The 17500-nt window shown below is 35.8% G+C and overlaps 2 protein-coding genes across 2 annotated transcripts in view; one reads left to right on the top strand and one right to left on the bottom strand.

Annotated features, from left to right (window-relative positions):
• LOC113824814 (pleckstrin homology domain-containing family G member 7) overlaps nucleotides 1–14353 on the top strand; it is a gene marked incomplete at its 5' end in the record, with an annotated part of 107075 nt that extends 92722 nt beyond the window's left edge. Inside the window, 4 exon segments of the mRNA XM_070118989.1 lie at nucleotides 6832–6956; nucleotides 7760–7930; nucleotides 9785–10027; nucleotides 13362–14353. Of these exon segments, the coding sequence (XP_069975090.1) occupies nucleotides 6832–6956; nucleotides 7760–7930; nucleotides 9785–10027; nucleotides 13362–13520 (698 nt within the window).
• LOC138860743 (uncharacterized) lies at nucleotides 750–5893 on the bottom strand. Its single transcript, XM_070118938.1, has 2 exons — nucleotides 5780–5893; nucleotides 750–4233 (listed from the first exon to the last, which is right to left on the bottom strand). The coding sequence occupies exon 2, from the start codon at nucleotides 4231–4233 to the stop codon at nucleotides 877–879; it is 3357 nt and encodes a 1118-aa protein (XP_069975039.1). The 5' UTR covers nucleotides 5780–5893; the 3' UTR covers nucleotides 750–876.
• Nucleotides 14354–17500: the final 3147 nt, after the last annotated feature.

Genomic DNA, 17500 nt, shown 5'->3' on the forward strand with positions numbered 1-17500 from the left:
AATATATATAAAAATGGGATGAATTAGAATGAATATCTTCACCGTGCATGGTACGTATTTGACTGGGTTCAATTACATCTTTGTCATTTGTATTTTCGATTGTGATCTAGACGAAGATATAATCGTAAATGTATCAGATATTTCTTCTCATTCATACTCTTCTCTGCATAGTAACAAGAGAATATATATCTATTCATCTAGCTATTCATCGATATCGATATAAACTATTCACAAGCCTGGAGTATGCTCTTCCATCACGCATGAGTGGGCCACACAGTCCCTATTACTACTCTACAAAGGAATTGGCTTCCATAGTCTATCCGACGTCTAAATGGCAAGAGGTCATTCTAGGAATCCAATTGAGCAGCGCCTGTCAATAACATTTCGTGGACTGCGTGCGGTGGCCCTCCTATGCATCAAGAATGTCAGCTTGCATGGTCCGGGCCCATTTCTTGCTGACGCAATATTGATAAATGCATCTTACAGCCTTCATTGTTATAGGACCGTTTGTATGTATGTGTGTATATATATGCACACACTCATGTACACACACACACATACATACATACATATATATATATATATATATATATATATATATATATATATATATATATATATATATATATATATATATATATATATATATATATATATATATATATATATATACACACACACACACATATACACGTGTGTGTGTGTACATTTATAATCACACACACACATATTGATTTATATTTGTATGTCTGTGCGTGTGCTTCTGTGTGTGTCCACATAACTTTTTTGGTTTGTTTATTATGCCTTTAATGCATCATTCTTTTGATATTATAATGAATACTGTAATAAACAGCGACACCAAACCCGCCCTCCCCTTCACTCCCTTGCGAAATCAGACGGCACAGCTATTTCCAATTCTTCGTTTTCTCGGAACCTTCTCAAGATGTCCGCCCTGTTCCTCTCAACGGCGCTTATCATATCGTGTGACGTCCCCGATTTCTCGATGCGATTTGCGTTCTTCTGCAGCAGGTCTTCCCAGCTGTCGATCTGTTTACCTTTCTCCAGCACCAGGGCTTTCATCGTCTCTATCCCTTCAATCAGCCTCTGCTCCTCTTCCATCTTCGCTCGCAGTTCGAGGATCGTGGCTTCGTGTTCCTCGATGCTGTTTTCGCATTCGAACAAAAGCTTCTTCAGATCCCTCCGAAAGTGATTTAGAGTACTGATCCTCGAAGTGATGAATTCTGAATGCTTTTCCTTCAGGCCGAGTAGGGCTTCGGACGTAGACATGACACGGCACAGTCCCGCGGGCGAAGGAGAGTGAAGCATATCCAGACACTCCTCGCATATCCACATTTCACACCGCTGACAGTACAGCTGCACTATTGACCCATGCGTCCCACAAAGCCCGGTGTCGGGGAGCTTTTGCAACACTTCTGCAGTAGTTGGTTCCGGCTTTCGATTAAGCTCTTGGCTGGACCGGCGACCCCTGGCAACTCTGTCTTCTCGATCCTGGTTCGAACGGTCTCGCTTGTGCCTCGAAGCCTCACTGGTTTCCTTGCGATACTCTTCTGGGTAACGCTGCTGTTTCTCGTCTATATTTTCCGCAGCGTCGTCACTTCTCACATTTTTCTGAATATGTGGATTTGTACGTTTCTTGGGTTCTTGATATCTATTTCTTTGACGGAAATTTCCATAAATATTTGTATTGTCAGGGGGCGCGTTGATGCTATTGGCTTCAAAGTGCGTCTGCTTACCGTCGTATTTATTTCTTGGATCTGCTTCACCTGCGGAATAGCGAACACCTAAGGGAGCTGATTCACTGGCAGGAAAGCTTTCTTGCTGTCTCCTAGAAATGATAGAGGCAGAACCCTCATTATTCTTCGGCACAAATGTCTCTGTTCCTCTGGACGCGCCGTGGGTCAACCTTGCCTTTGACGGTGGAGGTGCATCTACAGTATCTACATCCTTATTGTCATCTGTCTGTTCACTTTCTTCACTAACTGTCTGGACACTAGGAACTATTCCTATACGTAATAATCCTACTGGGGATTTGTCTGTCGATGAACCAGGATGATCAGCATTACGCCTAGATGATCGTGAAGTCAAGGTTGTTTTAAGCGATGAGTTATCAGTGGTTTCAGTTGTCTTGCCGATTTGCTCCTCATGTTCCACCTTTCTTGGTATTTTCCAGTCTCGAACGCTGGCAGTTTTTGTAATCATATATTCCCTATTTCTGGGTGTGATGGAGGATGAGCTAGTGGTTGTCCTCTGCTCACCTTCATGTTGAGAAAATCCCAGTATCTTTCGTTCTTGAGAAAACGAGTCAGATGGATCTTTTGGTTTTGATGGTGAATATTTCGACCAAATATTCGCTGTATTTGTAATACTTACCTTTCCGTTAGATGTGGTTGTGGAAGGGGCATCCTCCTTATGTCTTTCATCTACACTCTTTGAATGTCCTGAGAGCCTAAACCTCCTTTTTGACCAATGGCTGTTTTCCTTATCCTCTTGACTCCCCGAATGTGTATTGTTGCTCTTTCCTTCTTCCTGTGAATGGTATTTCCAATCAGATTTAATCTTCATATCTTCATAGCCTTGTCTTCTTGACTGTGCAGGTGTTTTGCTCCTTTCATTACCCGCTTCTTGCTTGGTGGAATGCGACCGGGAAAGAGAGCGAGATACATCATACACTTCGCTTTCTTTACTCTTTGTCTCTGACTTGTCATTTACTGTCCCCAGAGAGCGATATCTTCTCAAGCCCAGTTTCCTTGTGTTTTCTTTTGAGAAATCCTCGCTGGGTGTTGTGACACTGGAGGAAAGCGAGGGACGCGAGTGAAATGACGCCGGCTTAGGAGAGTGTTGAGGGTCCTTATTAACAACTTCATCATCCTCTAAAGCATACTGAAGTGACAAGGCACGTCTGCTCAAACGCGTTCGTAATGATCGGCTGGCGTCACTCTTCGGCCAAGTTTCCACAGATGGCTGAACTTCATCATCTCTCTTTTTATCGTACTCACTCATTTTCGTTTCTTGAAGCTCGTTTCCGTTAGGAGCTGAACTCTCTTCTACAGGAAAATCAGCAGGTCTCTCCTCATATTGCTTCGTATCTCCACTCTCCTGTAAACATCCCTGATCCTCTGCCTCGGAGCCTGTCAACAAGGCCGGAGGTCTAGTTCCCGGAAGTGGAGGAGGAGGTCCCAGGGTATCGGCCGCGTCATCATCGGTCGACTCACCCTGCGTTGGGGTTCTCTGCCTCACCTGTTCAGAATCGCGTCCGGAAGTGAGATGCTTATTAGTGAGCGATCGACACATCCGTAGCACGTGCTTCGGTGTGCTCGTAGTATTTCCAGGTGACTCGGGGATGCTGTCAGGTGAATCGACTTCGAGCTGCGTTGGAAGTTTCCAGGTTGCTCGCTCCGAAGAGGGTCGTCTTGCCCTCAGACCCGCACCGGGCGTCACGGGACTTGACTCTTGTTCATGCTCTTCGTCTCCGTGGTTCTTCAGGGTGGAAAGAGTGGCATCCGAAGAGGAATTTGCCGGTGGTGCGCTAATTCTAGATAGAGCAAAACTTCCCCCTGCTTGTGGATTTGTCCTTGAGAATGGTTTATCATATGAAGAAGCATTCGTTCTGTACTTACTAACGCCTGAGCTGAGATCTTTCTCTTTATTCCTTGAAGAATCGGAGTCGTGCTCACTATCGTCGCTGTAGACTTTGTGGTCGGTGTACCGTCGACGCGAGAACAGACTCTGTGTCCTTGGCCAGCGGTTGGAGTGGATGCTCTTCTCTTCCTTATCTGGAGTTTTCTCTGAACGGATACTGTTCTCTTCCTTATCCGAAGTTTTCCCGAAAGACGTATTCCCCGATGCGATGTCCCTGTTATACTGCCCATACTTGGTCGACGACAACCTCGAGAACGCCGAGCGAAACGCGTCTGGTTCGTCTCTGTCCGTTTTATCCCAAGACGACTTCCTCGAGAGCGAGTCATAGGACGCGCTCAAACTCGAAGACGACGAGGTAATTTTCTGCAAGACGGAGAAATCGGTCGGAAGCTGCGAGGCCGCGAAGGCGATGAAAGGCTGGCTACAGCTGGGGCAATTACACGACTTAGCACGGATGGCTTCCTCCAGGCAAAGGGTGCAGAAGGTGTGGCCACAGAGCAGGGCGCGAGGACGCCTCTCCGTCTTCGTGTACGACTCCCCGCACGCCCCGCACGACGGCCCGCGACCAGACATCTGCGAGCACGAAACGGAAGGAATTTTTCTTTTTAGAATGGTGATTTAGAGAAGGAAAATGTTGATAGCGGCATTATCATCGTAATGATGATAATTATAGTTAATTGCATTATCATAATCATACAGTAACACTGAAAATAATAATGATAATGATCAAGAGAATTATAGCACCTATAGTGATAATAATGATAATGATAATAATAATGATAATGATGATAATAATAGATATTAATGACAGTGACAATAATGATGATGATAATAATAATAATAACATTGATAGTAATAGTGCAATAAATAACATAAAGAAAGATAGTAATGATAATTATGATAATCGTAATTATAATAATGATAATGATAATATTCATATTAATAATAATGAATATAACCATAATAATTATCAAAAAGATTTAGTGGTAAAGCTAGTAATAATCAACGATTGATTCAAATAATATATATAAAATGTATATTTTTCAAATCTGCTCGGAAGCTGAGCCAATAAAACAATATCGTATGAAATATATTGGATATTTGAGTGAATTTTGTTTTCGACGACTATATCAAACACTCGATTAGACTGGATACAGAACTTTCACTTAAAAAATAAATTAAGTTTTCCGGTTCTCGAAAATTCAATTAAGCAGAAACTTCAAACTAAAACAAATAAAAGGGAAATGTCGAATGTTGTAATGAGAAAGAAAGTGGGAGAAGGATCTGTGCTAATAAAAAAAACTTTTTATTTGATGATTATTAAGCATATTTCCTCTTTTTAGCTGGTAGCAATTTATGGTTAGAGTGCTGTCAGACTATATGTCAGCATTACAATAAAAGATCTCTCTCTCTCTCTATCCATCTATCTATATCTATATATCTATCTATATTTCCATCTCTCTCTCTCTCTCTATCCATCAATCTATATCTATATATCTATCTATATTTCCATCTCTCTCTCTATCTATTTATCGATCTATCTATCTGTCTGCCTTTCCATCTCTCTCTCTGTATCTATATAACAATCCCCCTCTCTCTATCTATATACCCCAGTTTAATCTATCTATCTGTCTACCCTCCCTCTCTCTATCTATCTGTCTGTCTTTCTATCTGTCTATCCACATCTCTATTTATCTGTCTGTCTATTTCTATCTCTTTTTATATCCCCCTTCTCTGTCTAGTTATCTCTTTTTATATAAATATCCATCTCTTGCTCTTTCTTGCTCTCCATTCCTCCTTCCCTCTTTCTCTTTTTTTTCGTTTTATTTTATTTGTTTAGTTTTTTTTTTTTTTTTTTTTTTTTTTGTGGGAGAGCATTTTTTATGTAAACAGCGAATCCAAGAAAGTCTAGTCATATGTATCAAAAAGTAAACAGAGAGAGAGAGAGAGAGAGAGAGAGAGAGAGAGAGAGAGAGAGAGAGAGAGAGAGAGAGAGAGAGAGAGAGAGAGAGAGAGAGAGAGAGAGAGAGAGAGAGCGAGAGTGAGAGAACCAGATAGAAAAAGAGGAGAGAAAAAGAAAAGGAAAGAAATAAAGAAAGAGAAAAACACGAACACATACCTCGCCAGAATCACCAACCCACGCAAACCTCACAACCAGCCTGGATATACTGCGTGTGTATACTCCGCCGGGGTTGAGAAGACTAAATCTCTCTCCTCGTATGCCTGTGTATTGTTTGCATAATCTACGTCATTCGTTAAACTCACCACCGCATTATTACGCTGTCGAGAAGGTGTTGAATGGCGGGCGGGCGTGAGATAAGAGATGGTCCTCCGTTTGATTCGTGTTATCACTCGACGCCCTTCATTGTGCGGCGGATGCGTCTCTTATCAGTGCTCAGGTGTGATTTGTGTTTTTTTCCTTCTTTTTGTATCTATTGATTATACTGATAAGAGTCCAGGTATAGTTAGAGATGCAATCAACATTTGAATATGAATAGATATAGGAGTGGAAGAGCTTGCCACACACACACTAACACGTCTGTAAGAACTAATAGATAATGATAATCTCTTCATGCAAAATAAGACACATTCCTTTGTGTGGGTGTTTATATCTACTTATTCTGTATGTATATATAACTAGTTTTCTTAAATAGATCGACAGCAAGAAAAAGAGACAGGAAAATAAAGAGGAATTAATACACAGAGATAGAGATTTAGTTAGTTAGCTAGCTAGAGAGATAGATGGAGAGAGAGAGAGTTATGAATATTATATATATATATATATATATATATATATATATATATATATATATATATATATATATATATATATATATATATATATGTATATATATATATATATATATATATATATATATATATATATATATATATATATATATATATATATATATCTGTGGGTGTGTGTGTGTGTGTGTGTGTGTGTGTTTATAGATAGATAGATAGATAGAGAGAGATATGCACAGATAGACAAAGACAGGAAATGAGAGAGAGAGAAATGGAAAGAAAGAGAGACAGAGAGACAGAGACAAAGACAAACAAACAGACAAAAAGACTAATCAACAGGTATCTAGACAGAACCCCCCCCCCCCACCTCCTGAAGGACCGCAAGAGGCGTCAAGACTCCCCGCTCTCTCTCTCCCCCCACAGGAGAACTCGACGACAAAATGAAATGGCTCAAGAATTTCGAGCGATTGTTGGAAATCCAGAGGAACATCGTGTGGCCGCCGGTCACTGAACTCGACCCCAAGGTGTTCATCCCGGAGTTCTTGAAGGTAAGAAGTAGCAGATTTTCCTTTTTCTTTTGTCTTTTATTTCCTATTCCTTTTTATCTTCTTTTTTTTGGGGGGGGGGGGGGAGGTTGTTAGTTATTGTTTTTGGGTGTCGGGTAATCGCTTTTCATTTTATTGATTAATGAACTTGATGTTTTTTTCTTCTATTTCTTAAGGAATAAATATATAAATAAACGAATGAAAAACATCCATTGTTCGTCTTTCTATTATAAGACTTTTGGGAATCTTCCTAACCCTACAAGGCAATGAAATCTAGCAGTATCATATAAAATATATAAGTATCGATTCAAGTCATATTAGATCATTAAATAGAAATCTAGCAATCGAGTTATCTGACTATTATTAGTAATACCTATCGATGTATCTAATAGTGAAAGTGAATAAACATCTAAGAATAAATCAATTATTAGATATACAAAGTTAGGGGATTTATATTTTGTTTTTAGACCTAACAATCTATCAATCTAATTCATAATGATAACTTAACTACTTAGGGAATTTAAACCTCTTATTATTCAATCTAGCAATCTAACTACCAAAGCATACAAAACATCGAATTCAAAATAAAATAATGATAATAATAATAATGATAATAATAATAACAATTATGATAATAAAGATAATAATAAAATAATAATAATGATAATAATGATAATAATGATAATAATGATAATAATGATAATAATGATAATAATAATAATAGCAATAATAGTGATAATGATAATAATGATAATAATAAAGATAATAATAATAATAATAATAATAATAATAATAACCTTCAACAGGGAGCCATATCGAAGCAACCTTGCGAACGACTTATAGTGTCACCAAGACGACAAATTATTCTTGAAGGATCTTTGCACTTGATGGACAACAACAAACCCCAGGAAATGTATGTAATTCTCTTCGACGACATGTTATTGATCACACGAAGGAAAAAGGGACTCCATAAAAAGGTGAGAATGTATGAGTTATGTGTTGTTGTGTTTAGTTGTAGGAGGAGGAGGAGGAGGAGGTAGTAGCAGTTATGGTAGTAGAAGGAGGAAGAGGAAGGGTGAAAGTAGGAGTAGCAGTAGTAGTAGAAGGAGGAGGAGGAGGAGTAATAGGAGTAAGAGTAGTATCAGTAATAGTAGTAGTAGTAGAAGGAGGAGGGATAAAAGTAGGAGTAGCAGTAATAGTAGAAGGAGGAGGAGCAGGAGTAATAGGAGTAAGAGTAGTATCAGTAATAGTAGTAGTAGTAGAAGGAGGAGGGATAAAAGTAGGAGTAGCAGTAATAGTAGAAGGAGGAGGAGGAGGAGTAATAGGAGTAAGAATAGTATCAGTAATAGTAGTAGTAGAAGGAGGAGAGATAAAAGTAGGAGTAGCAGTATTAGTATTAAGAGTAAGATTTGGAGTAGTAGTAGTAATAGCAGCAGGAAGAGAAGGAGGAATAATAATAGGAGAAAGATTTGGAGTCATAGTAGTAGTAGGAGTTGGAGTAGTATTAGTAGTAGTGGGGGAAGTTGGAGGAGGAGCAGGAGTGGTAGTAATAGTAGTAAAAGGAATAAGAGTATTAGAAAGAGTAGTAATAGGAGTAGGAGTTGGAGGAGTAGTAGTAGCAGTAGTAGTAGTAGTAGTAGAAGGCGTAGGAGTAGCAGTAAAAGTATTATTAGGAGTAGCAGGAGGAGCAGTAGGTGTAGTAGTAATACTGATGGTAGACAACAATTTTGGTTGATGTTGTCATAGCAGTATATGTATTAGTCATAGTAAACGTAGTAATAGTCGTAATAGTGGTAGTAATAGTAGTATCAGTAGTCGCAGTAATTGTAATAGTCGTAGTAGTAGGAGTGATAATGGAAATAGCGCTAATGTGTGTGTTTGTATTTGTTTTATATGACAATTATTGTTAATATTCTTGTTGGTATTGATATTGGTAAACATAGTTACACATATATACACCTTTTCTTCTATTTTTTGTACTATTATTATCATTCAAGTTGTATATATCTTAAGCATGAATAATTACTATTACTATCATCGCTAGTTTCATAATTTGATCATTATCATTGTCAATGTATTTACTGTTAAAGCTGTTATCATCATTATCGTTACTATCACCATCATGATAACATTGTTATCTTTAAAAGGCGTGTGTATGTGAGTTCGTATTCTGAAGCCCATATATACATTTTCCCCTCTGTTGATCTGCCACTCAATCAGCCAGTTTGGGATTCATTCCAGCACTTCAAATAGCACATATGCCATCAAAAAGGGAAATCCAAACACCGTCAATTTGGAAAGAGAACCGCAAATTTACATGAACTTAAAATCCATATGAACCCTTTTCATTTTTCTGTTCAGGTACACACAGTTCCACACGCGGCACTCGAAACGGGCTCTGTATTTTTTAGGTCTCCGGTGCCATCACTCACATGCCATTGCTTGTGCTGCTTCTATATATCATAAAGTAACGCACTATTTTCTAAAATGATTGATTGGAAAAGGAAGAAAGAAAAGAAAACTAGGATGGGACAGCTTGATAGATATGTAGGTAGATAGATAAATAGGTAAGTAGGCAGACAGATAGAAAGACAGAGATATAGAAATGTATCAATGTAATATATATGTAGAGCCAAACCTACCCACACACACATATGTATACATGTGTGTGCGCGTAATTGTGTGTGCATATGTATATTTGCGCGTAATCTATCTATCCATCTATCTATCTACCTGTATATATATTTATATTCATATATTGTACGTGCGTATGTTTGTGCGTGCGCTCCCCTCTTCCCCTGCCCCTAACGCCCCCCCCCCCCCTCCCGCAGAAATCCTCGCTGACGGAGAACTGGCCGACGTCGTGCTCGCGGGCCTCCACGACGGGCGAATCGGCCCTGCGCTACATCGTGTACAAGCAGCCTCTCTCCCTTGACCGCTTCTTCATCCACGACGTCTCGCCCCACGAGTCCGCGGCGTCGAAGCTCGAGGCGGCCTTCGTCCTCGTCAACCTCAACCGCTTCCAGCAGATCGTGGCCGTGTACACCTTCCAGGCGCAGACGGAGCAGATCAAGGTAAAAAAAAGAAAATAAAAAGAAGGGAAATTATGTTTTTTAATGTGTTTGGCTTTTTTTCTTTCTTTCTTTTTCTTTTGTTTTCGTTTCTTGCCTGTTTGTCTTTCTACCCTCTCTCCCTCTCTCTCTCTCTCTCTTTTTCTCTCTCTCTGTCTCTGTCTGTTTGTCTCTGTCTAACTCTCTCTCTTTCTCTTTCTCTCCCCTTCTCTCTCTCTGTCTCTGTCTAGCTCTCTAGCTCTCTCTGTGTGTCTCTGTCTGTTTGTCAGTCAGTCTGTCTCTCCCTCTCTCTCTCTCTTTCTCTCGCTTGCTCGCTCGCTCTCTCTCACTCTGTCTGTCTCTGTCTATCTCTCTCTCTCTCTCTGTTTCTCTGTTTCTGTCTCTCTCTGTCTATCTGTCTGCCTGTCTCTCTCTCTCTCTCTCTCTCTCTCTCTCTCTCTCTCTCTCTCTCTCTCTCTCTCTCTCTCTCTCTCTTTCTCTATCTGTCTCTCTCTCTCAGTCTGTCTGTCTGTCTGTCTGTCTGTCTGTCTTTCTCTCTCTCTCTCTCTCTATTTCTCTATCTTTCTCTGTGTATGCGTGTGTATGTGTGTGTGTGTGCGTGCGTGCGTTCGCGTGTGTGTGCGTGCGTGCGTGCGTTCATGTGTGTGTGTGCGTACGTGCGTGCGTGCGTGCGTGCGTGTGTGTGTGTGTGTGTTGACCATGGCGTTTACCTCACGTAAGCAGCTGGCGTTATTTTGCCCGTTGCTCCTGCCAGACATGCCTTCACGACGAAGACAATGGCCTTCAGTCCCCTGGAGACGAAGGCCCTCGCTCCAGCACAGAGGTCCCAAGAATACCCGCTTAGGTCTCAGGCTGCTATCTGGAGAGGAACATTAACACGTTTAATGGGAGGGTGACCATGAGAACAGGATCGGTCTCTTCGTATTGCCTGGGGAAGTTTGTTTTCTCTATTGTTTTCGCTAAAGTAGATGCTGTAGGATTAAGAAGGCGAGTAACAGGAGCTACAGAATTATCGGTGTGTTATTTTTATGCAACGGAAGTACTGCCTTAGGATGGGAAATAAAAGTGGATTTTCTTTTTCTTTTTTTTCATTCTCAAATACCTCGCTGAATATTTTATGAAAGGGTCTAGAGTGAGTAGGTGAGCGCTATTTTCAGCTCTAATCAATGAGGGAGACAGCTTAAAATAAGTATAGCTGAAGCTTAAGGCCAAAAATAGTTAAAGAGAAGGCTTACTTGAAGACTTACAGGCTGATAAAGTAAGACTTCATTTTATAGTATTATTGGGGGACTTTCTTGATAAATAAGAAATATGAAAGAACGAGAAAACTTGTTCATTTATCGCGTAGTAAGTACCACTAATGTAAAATTATATATGTCTACAAGTTTTGCCGGGACTCAACCCTCCAATATCATCTCTAAGTCTACAAGGAAATGACTTTAAGAAATGAGAAACGAAACTGATTTCTTACTTATAAATAGGTATGACACAAAGTTGTTGGACTTAATGAGAAACTAGTTTTAGGAACGCGATGGCAAAGTATAACAAGTATGGTATTATAGAAGTAATAAAAACCTTTTATTTATTTATTTGAGCAGTTCACGGAGCAGAGATGAAAGTAGTAATGAGAAACGTTCATTTCATTACACGAGTGAGAAAGAGATAGAAAGAGAAATAGAGATATAGTAAAAGAGAGGTAGAGATAGGTAGATAGATAGATATATAGATAGATAGATAGATAGATAGAGAGAGAGAGAGAGAGAGAAAGAGAGAGAGAGAGATCCCAAGCAAATGTAAGCAATCTATCTATCTACGAATACTCATTCACGGAAAATAGACTTTGATAATAATGATAAGACCAACTGCACGCCAGGCACGAGCAAAAAAAAAAAAAAAAAAAAAAAAAAAAAAAGGGGACCATATAATGCCCTCATCTATGTTAAAGAAAAAAGGAAGGCGATTGACTAAGAGACCAACACTATTAACAGCAATACATAAATCATAACGTTAACCCTATGAAGGACCGGTGATATTACGAATCGTCACCTACCTAAGTCATCTAAAATTGAAGCTTCTGGTTGGTGATCTTTCTCAGTCTCCCCTGAAAGGTTGTATTATTTGTAGATTCCAAAAATACACCTCTTCTGTGAGCTGAGACGAGGCAATGCTTAGCGTGCTGGAGTGCTGTATCTCCACAAGGCCTGCGGCACGTCCATCGCGCGTTCCAATTTCATTTCTTTTTTTCTGTTTACGTGTTTGATGTTTCATGTTGGGCTTGCCACTTTTGGTATATTCATGCGCTAGATTTTTTTATATCTTCTTTTTGGATCATGCGTTCCATAGTTGTATAAAACATCTTATTTTATTGACGCAATAGGCAACGAAGAAACAGTAATAACAGTAACAGCAGTTCCAATTTTACTACAACCCCCACCCCCATCACCGAAAAGTTATAAAAACTTGACAAAGATAACAACTCAGTCATAATAACAGCTCCGGTATAGATAGAATTATAGAATTCTATCCAGCCAATATAGAATTCAGCGGCTATCTAGATACTATAATAAAGGGTGGAAGGGTTTGTGTCAGATGTTTAAAAAATATGAACGTTCACAATGTAAATACTTCAAAATAATCTACTTTCATGGACTATTTGTACGTATATGCACTGAAGGTCCCTCGAAGAAGTCCCGAAGTGCCTGAACCTGGCAGTGAGGAGAGGGAAGATCGGTCAGATGTCACGAAAGGTCAAAGTACTTATGATGCGCTTGCTGATAACGTCGCTATTTCCCGGGGTGTGTGTGAAGTGACAAGAGTCTGCTATGTTGTGGCGTGCCTTGGGGACATTCGACCACGGCTGCTGTGGGGGAATCGAGGTCTGTATGTGTTCTTACATAAGGCTCAGGAGTAATGAGGTTTGTATTCATGTTTGGGGATTTGTGAGAGTCCAGGACACGTGCGATAACGGACCGGTGCGCCAACACAGCGGCGTGTTAGTGGACCTTAAGGGAATATTAGTATTATTAATATAGAATATTAGACAAATAGATATAGAAATATATATATATATATATATATATATATATATATATATATATATATATATATATATATATATATATATATATATATATATGTATGTATATATACACACAAACACACATATGTATGTATTTATATATGTATATCTAGAATATTTGACAAATAGATATAGAAACAGAAATATATTTTTCTAGGTACATCTACATACGTGTGTATGTTTAAGCCCTTTCCTGCATTTTATCAAACCCGCTCCCCCTCCGTCCTGCCCGCCATTGCCCTCTGAATCTCTCGACAGCAAACGTGGCTGCTGAAGCTGCGGGACGCCCAGGACAAGTGGAAGCGGACCCTGCAGAACACGGTGTTCAGGACCCAGCGGCTGCCCTCCTCGGCCGCCTCGCCTCCCAAGGGCACGCAGGTCCTTCGCGAGGCCAGCATCCACCGGGAGTATCCTTAAGTTCCTGTGACATCAGCCCCCTTACCCCAGTTCGATCCCTGTGCATTCAGTCATTTATTTATTCATCTTTTAAACCTATGATCGTAAGCTGTACCTGATATTCAAAGCCCGTGCTACGTATTTGCTAAAAAAGTGTCTAATCTCTTGAGCCATATTCATATTCAGTGTTTATTTTCATCAGAGTCCTCAGATGTTCATGTCAGCTGTATCATAATGAGACTACATTCATACGTTCATACTGTACTTTCATGAAAGTCCATCCTTTTTAGAAGACACTCGTACTTCCGTGTAAATGTAAGGTTCCTTTGAAACACTGTACATAAAGCACCTTACTTAACCATGTAATACTTAGCAATACCATCAAGTAGAATGGTAGGGTTGTAGTTGACATATAAAAAGAACCCTTACCAATGCGATTTATTTTTTCATATCAAAAGTATATATAAAAAAATGATAAAAAATAAACTTTCCCATAAATCAAGACTTCAGAAGCAATACAGGACAACAAAATCAGAGCAGAGTATGTGTTATGCAAAAGCTGGGATTACGGTTTGTGTGTGTGTCGTTTGTCGTGTATTTTCCTGAACACACACACATTCTTTTAACTCATGAAACGCACTTACAACACAAACACGCACACATACACCCAGTTACCACAAACAAACAGACAGACAAACAAAAACACACTCTTACACACATGCACTCATTCATGATAACGAATAAGCACATGCGCACATGCACACACACATACACACACACACACGCAAACATACAAACAAAGCAAAACAAAAAGAAATAGGGAAAAAAATCAATCGTACGATTACAAATTTTAGTGTCAGTATTATTATCATCTGTTTTATAATTATGATTTCTAGAATGATAATTATCATTATCATTATTATCATTATTATTATTATTATTATTATTATCATTATTATTATTATTATTATTATTATTATTATTATTATTATTATTATTATTATTATTATTATTATTATTATTATTATTATTATTATTATAATCATTATCATTATTATCATCATGGTTATCATTTGCTATAATTATTATTATTATCATTATTATTATCAGTATCATCATTATCATTATTATTATTATTCTCATTATCATTATTTTTGTTATTATCGTTATTATTATAATTACTATCATTATTATTATCATTCTTTCCAATATCATTATCATTACAACTTATATTGTTCTCATTGTTCCTTTCATTACTTTTTCTTACGATAATCTTTGTTAATAGTTTTATTACTATTACCATTATTATCATTATTATTGTTCTTATTATTGTTATTATTATTATTTTCATTATGATTATCATTACTGTTAACATCATTATTTTCATTATCATTATTATTACTATCCATATTATTATTATCATCATCATTATCATCATTACTATTATTATTGTTTTTATTGTTATTAACATCAGCAGTAGTAATAGTAGTATCATAATCTTACCATTACTTTCATCATGATAATAGTAGTAGTAATAATTATCTTTGTATAATTGCTATTATATCTATTCCTTTCATTATTGTTGCTTCTGCAATCTCTTCTTATTCTTCCCATTATTAATAATCTTTCATAAACATTATCCTCATCATCATCTCCATATTTTTGATATTCCTAATAGCATAATCATTTTATCCTCCATCATAATTATTATAAAATTATAAATATGAATTACGTAAAGAGATGCGTTTTCTTCTTCTTTATTCTTGTTGTCGTTACTTTTAATAATTACCATCTTTATTAATCACTATCATTAGTAGTTAGTTACAGTAGTAGAATGGAACCATACTTTTCGAAATTTTGTTCATTATGATTAGATTAGTTTAGTTCAGCGGCATCTTTATTATCATCATTACGGACCTTATTATAATAACCATCATTATTATTATTATCTTTCTGTTTGATACCATTGGTGTCAAAATATTGTTGCTATTATTATCATCTTTGGTGTTGCTGTTATCATAGGCTTATCATCATCATTATTGAAATTTCTATTGTTGTTGTTCTTATCATCACTATCGTTATTATCATTACTCTTATTGATATTATTATCATTATCATTTTCATTGTTAAAACACGTTTAATAATAAGCATTTCTCTTATGGTCATCATGAATCAAATGCCCTTTCAGTTTAGTAATTATTATTGCCCGTTTTGTTAGTTGGATTAGTATAAGTGCAATTATCGTTATCATTATTATGATTATTATGATCTTTACTGTCATTATTTCTGGCCTTACTATTATTACTATTATTATCATTATGTGTTATTATTATTATTATTTTTACTATTACTATGATTATCATTATCATTATTATTATTATCATTATTATTATTATTATTATTATTATTATTATTATTGTTGTTGTTGTTGTTGTTGTTATTAGTATTATTATCATTATTATTATTATTAGTATTATTATTATTGCTATTATTATTATTATTATTATTATTATCATTATTACTGTCATTATTATGATTACCATTATAATTATCATCATCATTATAATTTATATTATTACTTTTATTATCAATATTATTATTATTATTATTATTATTATTATTATTATTATTATTATTATTATTATTATTATTATTATTTTTATTATTATTATTATCATTAGAACTATTATTGATATTACTATCATTATCATTAATATCATTACTATCATTATTTTTATTACTGTTATTATTAATGTTATTATTATTATGATTGTTATTATTATGACCATTATGATAATAACAATAATAATAATCATAATTATCATTTTTGTTTTCATCATCGTTATCATCATTATTAATAATAATACCAGTATTGTTATTATAATCAACGTTATTGATATTATCATTATCATTATTATTAGCATTTTTTTATCATCATCATCATCACCATTAGTAAGTGTAGTAGTGTTGTTTTACAATCTTTAGAAGTAGTAGTAGTAGTCGTTCATTATCATTACCGTCATTGCTATCAATATCACCATCGTCATCTTCATCATAATTATCATCATCGTTATCAGCATCATCTTTATAATCACCGTCATTATTACTGTCTTTAACATAATTATTGTCGGCGTTGTTATTATTGTTGTTGTTACTGTCAGTTCCAGTATTGCTTTTTGTTACTGTAATATTATTAATAATGGTATTATTAGTAATATTACTACCATTCTTATGAAAATCATCATTATAATCATTATTATTGTTGTCGTTATCACTGTCATCATTACTTTTATTCTCATACTTATTATTATTATTATTTTCATTATTACTTTTATTATCATTATTACCAATATTATCATTATTATTATTATTATTATTATTATTATTATTATTATTATTATTATTATTATTATTATTATTATTATTATTATTATTATTATTATTATTATTATCGTAATTATTATCATTAATATCATTAATGTTATTATTGATGTGATTACTATATTGTTTTATTATTATCATAGTTATTATTATCATTAATATTATTATTATTTATTATTATTATTATTATTATCATTATCATTATTATTATTATTACTACTACTACTTCTATTATTGTTATTATCATTATTGATATCATTATTATTATTGTTATTATTATTATTATTATCATTTTCATAGTTATTATAATGATTACTGTTATCATTCTTATTGAGATTATTATTATTATCATTATTATTATTATTATTATTATTATTATTATTATTATTATATTATTATTATTAATATTATTACTATTATCATTATTATTATTCTCATTGTTATTGTTATTATTATTATCATCATCATAATTTTTATTACTGTGGTGATTAGTATCATAATGATTGTCATCTTTGATTTTATTGTGATAATTACCGTTTTATTATTATTTGTGCTATTATTATTCCAATCGTAGTTATCCTTATCATTATAATTACTGCTACTAAAGTTGTCATTATTCT

The sequence above is a fragment of the Penaeus vannamei genome, chromosome 43 (genome assembly GCF_042767895.1).
Source record: "Penaeus vannamei isolate JL-2024 chromosome 43, ASM4276789v1, whole genome shotgun sequence".
Taxonomy (NCBI): Eukaryota; Metazoa; Arthropoda; class Malacostraca; order Decapoda; family Penaeidae; genus Penaeus; species Penaeus vannamei.